This window comes from Arachis ipaensis, chromosome B01 (genome assembly GCF_000816755.2).
Source record: "Arachis ipaensis cultivar K30076 chromosome B01, Araip1.1, whole genome shotgun sequence".
NCBI classification, from domain to species: domain Eukaryota; kingdom Viridiplantae; phylum Streptophyta; class Magnoliopsida; order Fabales; family Fabaceae; genus Arachis; species Arachis ipaensis.
In genome coordinates this window covers 27,476,226-27,484,968 of record NC_029785.2, presented here as the reverse complement: position 1 = coordinate 27,484,968, position 8,743 = coordinate 27,476,226, and the positions used below count along the sequence as shown (strand labels likewise).

General features: G+C 37.1%; 1 protein-coding gene across 1 annotated transcript in view; it reads left to right on the top strand.

Annotated features, from left to right (window-relative positions):
* Positions 1-5,523, top strand: part of LOC107628033 (lysosomal Pro-X carboxypeptidase) — a gene marked incomplete in the record, with an annotated part of 6,294 nt that extends 771 nt beyond the window's left edge. Inside the window, 9 exon segments of the mRNA XM_016330839.2 lie at positions 1-99; positions 1,683-1,816; positions 1,921-2,033; positions 2,207-2,330; positions 3,851-4,000; positions 4,161-4,316; positions 4,812-4,891; positions 4,981-5,030; positions 5,121-5,523. Of these exon segments, the coding sequence (XP_016186325.1) occupies positions 1-99; positions 1,683-1,816; positions 1,921-2,033; positions 2,207-2,330; positions 3,851-4,000; positions 4,161-4,316; positions 4,812-4,891; positions 4,981-5,030; positions 5,121-5,260 (1,046 nt within the window).

The window sequence follows — 8,743 nt, the reverse complement described above, 5'->3', positions numbered from 1 at the left end:
AGGCGCTCGCTGACTTTGCTGTTCTGATCACTGATCTGAAGCAGAACCTTTCGGCCACGGATTGTCCTGTTGTCTTGTTTGGTGGATCTTATGGTGGAAGTAAGATACTCCTTCCTGTTGTGAGAGTTTGATGATTATTAAATGATTTTCAAGATAATTTTTAAGTGAAAATTATGTGGAATTGGTGGGAGACATATCCTCATCCTATCATTAGTTTTTGACATTTCATACAAGAGAGGTCCTTATTATGGCTCCTGATTAGGTGCATGTCTATCACTTCTTTTTTTTTTCTTTTTAATTTATAAAGAATAAAATTAACTTGATCCTCTTGTATGAACTGTGAAATAAATTTTTAACTGGATCCTGTGGAGGTGCATATATCATGAAAAAAGAACGAAATATTCTTCAGGAAGTGTTAAGGAGGTGCTGAGTGCTGACTGTCCCTAGCTAGGTCAGTCCAACAGCACACTTTCAGTTGGCATTCGTCCAACGAACCGGGGGTTGGGGACGTGATGCTTAAGTCACTGTTAGTCTAAGTCTAAGAGATATAAGAGTTATGGCTAGATAGCATACCTTAGCTAGACATTATATCCTTTATTTATGGTTTTTAAATGAAAATGCGAGTAGTAGATCCATGCTGGATCTCATGTGTATATGATCCAGATTATGCCGTTTATAGGTGGCGTGCCCCTAGAAGAAGAAGGTTCTTGGGGTAGCTATCACCTTAGGCCCAATTTGGGAGATGAGCCAATAGCAATTTCATGTTTTATAAATGTAAATCAATGTTTGATGGGTGCCTATTTCTGCTAGTAAAGAAATACAATATTTTAACAGAATAAATGATCATTTCTAACCATGAAAGATTTGACAATTCTAACCGTAAAATATGTTAATCAACTAGATATCTAGCAAAGATTGAGAGTTTTGTTGAACTAATCTAATCTTTGATGGTATGGAGTTTGTTTGTATCTTTTATTGTAAATTAACTATATAAACTTTTAGGATTTTTAGCATAAGTGCACATCTCAAACATTGATTTGCATCTGAATGCCTAAGGTAGGAAGCTGCTACCTAAGAATTTCTATAGGAATAATTCCCCTATATTAGTGGATGAAGAGTTTTTCTTGCCCAACAAAGCATTATCACCCTTGGATAATTATTTGGAATCTACGTATAAATACAAAATATAGAAATCCAATGGCCAAGGCACTCCACAGAAGGAACATTTTCCTTGATATCTGACCCAACTGATACTTGAAAGTATTATTACACAAAGGGAACCTAGTTATATTGTAAAAGGAGGGTTTTCAATATTCTGCTTTGATGAATAATGTCTTTTACAGGTTGTTAGTTATAGTTGGTGGACTTCCAAATCTTAACTATGGAAACTGGTTGACAACTAATAAGTTATTAGTACAAAACCAAAGCATTGTTCCATTACGTATGTTTAGATAAATAGATATATGGATCAAATGATGTTAGTGTTCTAATGAGTTACAGGTACCAAGGATTGGGGAAAATAGCAAAAAAACTTAATAGTATTTCCGAGTGGAAATTTTGGATTTTTGTATGCATTGGTTGTAGTTTTTATTTGATTGTTGGTTATATTTCTTATCTTTTAGTTTTTTCATGGATAAAATGACAATTTTTTGTTGGTTTATCTCAAACATCATCTAAAACAGTGTTAGCAGCATGGATGAGACTCAAGTACCCTCATATTGCTATTGGGGCACTTGCTGCTTCAGCTCCAATTCTCCAATTTGAAGACATTGTGCCGCTTGAAACGTTCTATGACATTGTTTCCAGTGATTTTAAGGTAGGTTAGTGAATCAGTAGTCTTGTGGTTATTGCTATCTTATTTTGTCCATTTTATGATTTTGTGTACGACTAACATTTTTGCTTTCTTGTTTTTATCAATAGCGTGAGAGTTCTACTTGCTTTAACTACATAAAACACTCGTGGAATGAGATAGCATCAATAGGTCAGACGCGTAATGGCCTTGTGCAACTGTCCAACACTTTCCACTTCTGTCGGTAAGGATTTCCTTCTTTCTTTTTTCTTTTCTTTTCTTCTTTTTTTTCTCGGACAAGAAAAGAAGAGAAATATGTGTCCCTATTTCCAATATATGATTGTGGTGAATGATGATATTGATATTGCATTATTTCTTTTGCGTGATTTTCCTTAACTAATTAAAGGCAATTTCCAGGCCATTGAATAAGACTGATGATCTATGGAACTGGTTGGAGTCTGCATATAGTTATTTGGCAATGGTGGACTACCCATATCCTGCTAACTTTATGATGCCTTTGCCTGGACACCCCATCAAGGAGGTTAGTTTGATTTCGTAAAATAAGAAGAGAGATCTTATTATTCCTACTAACTTTATAAACATTGTTTTGTTTTCCAAGTTCATTCTTTATACTGCCTATCTTGTTTACAGAAATCCCCTTGCTAGTTTGTGATGCAACTGGGAAATTGATTTAACTAATGGTTGCATAAGGAATGATATTGCAGATAGGATTAAGGAGTTAGTTTATAGGCAGAGACCACTCCTAATTTGGAGTAATGTTAGTCCCCTAATAAAATTTGAAACAGTCCATGAGCCTGTTTTTTTAAAGAGGGCTTGAGTTTTTTAATTGCAAATAGTCTTTTATTCCATTCTCCCATATCCGCTGGAACAGTCACATTTAACCTTGAGAATTCAAATAGGAGCTGGAGGTTTTGTGTGTACAGACCTAAATAGTGATAGTGATGAAACATGGAATCAGTGGGTGCAAACCTATTTCTTGAGTTTGGTTCAATGCTGCTCCGGGTGGGTACTTGGCAGCATCAGCCTCATCAATCAGCATCATTTATTTCATCAATATTTGATGCCCTGAATTATTATTTTTTGCTGCATTAATGATTTTAAATGACTATGCACATGAATACATGGTTATGTTAGACGTCTTTAATAGATAAGCACTGCAACCTACTTTGATCACTTCTTATCACTGTGATAGGAGCAATTCATTTTGGAAAAAAAAAAAAAACTTATATGTTGAATAGTTGAGTCCTATTGTTTCCATCTGCACATCCAAAGAGGCTTTTCGTCCAGTTCCACTTCTCCAATATGTGGCTTTCTTCTCTCTCAGTCCCTTTTCCAAACCTTCATGCACTGGTTTTTTCTACATTGTCCAAAGACCACCTCTGATCAGTTTTCCTTGCTCTCCAAACAAGTCAACAACCACTGGCAGCAAAGGTACCATACAACAAATAAAGTATAGGAATTCATCTTCAAATTTGTTAGAACTGGTGTTAGAGACAACAAGAAATGTAGAAAGGTGTGTGTATTAAGTGGGGAATCCTTGGGAATGTGTCAAGAATCCTGGATATGCAAAGGGATTTTTCTACCTCCTCTGACGTATGTTATATCCTAAAAACTCTTAAGGTTCTGTTACAGAAAATGACAGCAACAATACTAAAATTCTTCTCATCCTACTTACATCATTTCCCTCCAACTTCTCACTAACTGTTTCTCCAGACCTCAGCACTCCAGCAGCCCTAACTAACTCTGCTTCTGTTCTCTTCGCCGAGACTGTCCTATTCTGCCCCCTTCCCCTCTTATACTATATACTAGCCAATCTTACATTCTTACTGTTAAAAGGCTGCTTTCATAATTTTACCACCGAATCCGTGGATGCTTTCATAATTTTACTGGTTGGAGTGGTGAGAGCAGGGGGTGGGGGAGATTAATCGTGCTCTAAGCCAGGAACTAACCAATTCTTTTTCTAATTTCCATTCCATTCTAACCAGGAACGCTCCTGATTGTCCTTACATATCACCAAGATTATATATACTTTTTTCATAGGTTTGCAAACGGATTGATGGCCAACCTGCTGGGACTAGTCTTCTGGAGCGCATCTATGAAGGAGTGAATGTCTACTACAATTATACTGGAGAAACTAAGTGTTTCGAGTTGGATGAAGATCCTCATGGCCTGAGTGGTTGGAACTGGCAGGTTTAGTAGAGTTTTAAGGGATGCGTTTCTTTCTTTCTTTATTGATTTATTTATTTTTCAAATTCCTTCTCTGTCGTAGCATGTAGAATGTCGTAACAGCTTATGAAATGCCTCAACAAATAATATTGGTTACTTCCATCTTTTCCCATTCATGTTGTAGGCTTGCACTGAAATGGTTATGCCAATGTCTTGTGACCCAGAATCCAGCATGTTTCCCCCATACAAGTTTAATTACTCTGATTACGAAGAAGGATGCATCAGAAATTACGGAGTGAAGCCAAGGCCGAAATGGATTACTACCGAGTTTGGTGGACATGTAAGGGAACAGCTATAGTTAAATCTGACGTGCATTTCCATTATTTTGTATATTCTTACAGACTTTTATACCTTCATTTGATATTTTCTTTGCAGCATAATGTGCACTCTATCACTCCTTGAACATGTTTATTTTGATTAATTTTCATGATAAATTGAATCAGTATATTCTTCTAGTATTTATGAATGTAAATAAAACTATTGTAGACGGTAGCGACAAAATGTAGATAGTTGTCAGAGGATGTAGTGGATAATCAGTAAGACGTGGAGGATTGTGAAGGGGGGAAATTGTATAATTATATGTGTTTATATGGAACCATTTTCTATTCCAGAAAATGAAATATGAAATAAATATATTATGCTTTGAACTATCCTTTCTTTTGTTGATTTCATTTGGTTACATTGTATGAAGCATGCTCAGCTCCTTAAAAACTTGTGTTTTGCTTCTATGCTGTTTTGGCTATTGTTTACTCCTTTCTTGTATAATGTGTTGCAGAAAATTGATGCCACCTTGAAGAAATTCGGAAGCAATTTGATTTTCTCAAATGGCCTATTGGATCCATGGAGTGGTGGCAGGTGATAATCTTGTTTAATTCACTGATAATAAGTCGTTAATCTTTGACTGATGATAGCAAAATTTGACATGCAAATTGTTGTTGTTGCAGTGTTTTGCAGAATATATCTGAAAGTGTTGTTGCCCTTGTCACTGAAGAAGGTAAGAAGTAATTTGATTATCCTATAAGCTATATCTGCTGTTGGTTTAATGTAATAATAACTCCCTGAAATCTTTTCATAAAATCCTCAGGTGCACACCACCTAGATTTGCGTGCTTCGACACAGAATGATCCTGATTGGCTTGTGGAGCAGAGGGCTACCGAGATCAAGCTAATCAAAGGTTGGATCACTGAGTACCATCAGAAAAATAAGGTCATGTTCGATATTTAGTGTAAAACTGTAAATGTTGAATTGCTTTATCATTGTTCGGTATAGCTGAACGAAAAAAGCATGCGACAAAAATAAACTTCTATGTATCAAAAGCATGCGATTTTGTATATTAGTTAAAAAACAAATGCATGTAATTCAGAATGGAGCACAAATAGTTACAACTTACAATTCACAAGTCTGATCAAGTGAGAGTGATTGTAAATAATTTTACAAATGCCTAAAACTTCAAATGCTAGCTAATAAATAGTTACAAATTACAATTATTTTTTATTTTTATATAAGAAAAGAAAAAGTCGGAAGTTACAATAGACCAGAATTGATTAGAAAAAGAAGTTTGTTTTATTTTTATCCATAGCATGTTTCAGATCTTAGTTTTTTTGTTTTTGTACCGTATCTTTTAATCTGACAAATCAAATAATTAATTTATTGTGGATTAAGTTTTAATAGTTTTTAGGCTGTTATTGGAATCTACTTTTTTTTTAAATAAACTATCAAAATAGAATTCAAAGAATTTACTATTTAGATGCTATAAAAAAAATTAAAAAAATGAAAGAGAACAAAATGAGGTTATTTTTTTTGCAAATAGAAAAGAGCATGGTGTAACACCATGAAATGGAGGCATGGCAAAAATATTCAATGCTATGGGTGTCAGATCTAAAACGCAAGTTGCGTTTTGAATTTGTTTTTTTTTTTATTTTGAAATACACTAAACGTAAGTTACTTTTTGACATTTCTATTTTTTTTTTTTTTTAATTTTGTTTTAGGCTAAACGCAGGTTGAGTTTTTGAAGCTAGAAAATTTAAAATTTTTTTGAAGCCCACAAACGCAGGTTGCGTTTTATGAGTGTCAGAAACATTTTTTTGGAAGCCCCAAAACGCATGTTGCATTTTGTACACAAAATAATATTTAAATCCACAGCTTTGTCTATAAATACGAAGTTCAGTTTCATTCATCTTCATCTTCACTTCTCCTCTTACTCTTTCTTACATAAAGTCTTTAGTGGTGTGCTTTTTTGGCAGTTAACTGTGTCAAAAAAATAGAGTTAGTTGAGGCTGAAGTTATGGAAGGTGTTGCAAATTTGCGAGTATATTATAACGGTGAGGTTATACCAAACACACATGAAGAAGTGACTTTTGTTTGTGAATGTCCGTTGTCATTTGCTATTCCATATACCATGAGTTTTGTCGAGTTGCAAAATGGTCTTTGTAATAACATTCAAAGCCACATTTTGAAAAAGGTGAGCAATCTTTTATACAGAAGTCCTGTGCAAGTATTTGGTGCGATAATACAGTTTCAAATAATGCCCATCATTGACGATGCCAGTATGCAGCAGATGTTGTATATTTATCAACAAACCCGATCTCACGTGCCGATGATAGAGCTGTACGTTGAGTTTGAACAGCAGTCGGGGATGGGTACGGTCGGCGATGAGGTCAATGTTAATGAGCTCGGGGATATAGATTGGGAAGAAGATAATAATGACAGTGAAGAGGAATTCGAAGCTAATTATGAAGTCGATGATGAAAACGATGACGCAGACTTGGCAGGCAATCCGGCGGTGCAAAATGAAGCGAATGAGATTGTAAGCCAACACCCGTTTAGTGTTTCGTCTTTTATGCGAACTTTAGATCTCGAAGTCATGCATGCCCCGGAATTTCCTGAGTATGCGAATACAGGTATGTTATGATTATTAACTCAAGTTTCCTATATTGCTTATTTTATTTGCCTTGTCTGATTGATGGTGGTGCGCATGTCGTAGGTGAAGGCAACGCTGCGGCGGAAGATGGCGAGTTCAGTGTCGGAATGGAATTTGGTTCGAGAGAGTCGGTGATATCTGCAATCAAAAGCTACACCATCTCTAGAGGAGTTGATTACACTGTGTATGAGTTTGAGCCGCAGACATTCTATGCAAAATGCAAGGGGAATGGTGCAGGATGCGACTGGCTTATCCGAGCTAGCTTGATTCGAAAAAAAGCTTGTTGGGAAATCAGGAGATACAATGGCAAGCACACGTGCATCATGGGCACGATTTCACAAGATCATGCCAAGTTGGACTCAGACATAATTGCAAATACCATTAGGCCGTTGGTCGAAGCAGACCCCTCGATAAAGGTGAAGTCTGTTATTGCAAAAGTTCAATCCAGGTTCAACTACACTGTGAGTTACCGCAAGGCTTGGTTGGCAAAGCAGGAAGATGTCGCAAAAGTTTTCGGTGATTAGGAAGTTTCTTACCAGACTCTGCCAGTATGGTTGAAAGCAATGACGGTGAAGATGCCAAGGTCTCGTGTTCAAATTAAAACGCTCCCCGTTTACCGTGAGAGTGAGGAGGTTCAAGGTGTAAGAGTTCTGCACTGCGTTTTTTGGAGCTTCTATCCGTGTATTGTAGCATTCAGACACTGCAAGCCACTGGTGCAGATTGATGGCACGCACCTGTACGAAAAATATAAAGGTGCACTTCTGGTAGCGGTTTCACAAGATGGGAATCAAAACATTGTGCCTATTGCATTTGCGATAGTCGAGGGCGAGACGGCAGACGCATGGGGGTTTTTCCTAACCAATTTGCGGAGTATGTTGTTACCATTACCTCCATCGACGCTGCAATAGCTCGCAGTAACGGTGCATGGTCACCACCAAGGGCGTGGCACATGTATTACATCAAGCACATCGGGTCAAACTTCTTGAGGAGGTTCAAGACTCCATATTTGCATAAACTCGTGGTTAACACAGGTATTTCAACTCGCTGTTATGGTTCTATTCATAGTAAATTTGTGGCATCTGCTTATGATTAAATGGTTTGTTCAACAGGCTATTCTAGGACGGAACAGGAGTACAACAAAAACTACCAAAGGCTTAAAGAGCGGAGTGAGGCATATACTCAATGGTGCGATAGAAAATGAAGTGGTCGACTTATCCGAAAACACAACTGTTCCAAGCACGCAAAAAATGTGCGCCCGGACGTACCGCTCAACAGACTCCTGAGTGTCATAAGGCTCGGTGTCTCTGCACCGCCAGACCCATGCAATATTAACCTTCCCCAACACGTGATCTTGCGGACCAGGCTTCCGACCAAAATACGCAATGCAGTTTTCCACCAAAAACTGGTGACTGTTGTCTGATCTACCCGTAACGGCCTCCCCATTAATCGAGAGACAAAGAATATAGCTCACATCTTCCAGCGTCACCGTCACTTCACCGACCGGAAGATGAAATGTGTGAGTCTCCGGCCTCCAGCGTTCCACCAAGGCACTCAGCAGTGCAGAATGACCTCTCATTTCGCCTACTCGCGAAACGTGTTGAAACCCAATCAATGCCAGTGCCGCTGCCGCTACCTCGTTAAAGGTATCTGGCGGGTTGAATTTTATGGGCAACAAATTCCTGATAGCCTGCAAAAAAAAATGATAATAAATTATTAAAAAATAATAAATATTTTTTTACTATTAGAAAAAAATAATAATTATTACACAGTATTCTATTATAATAATA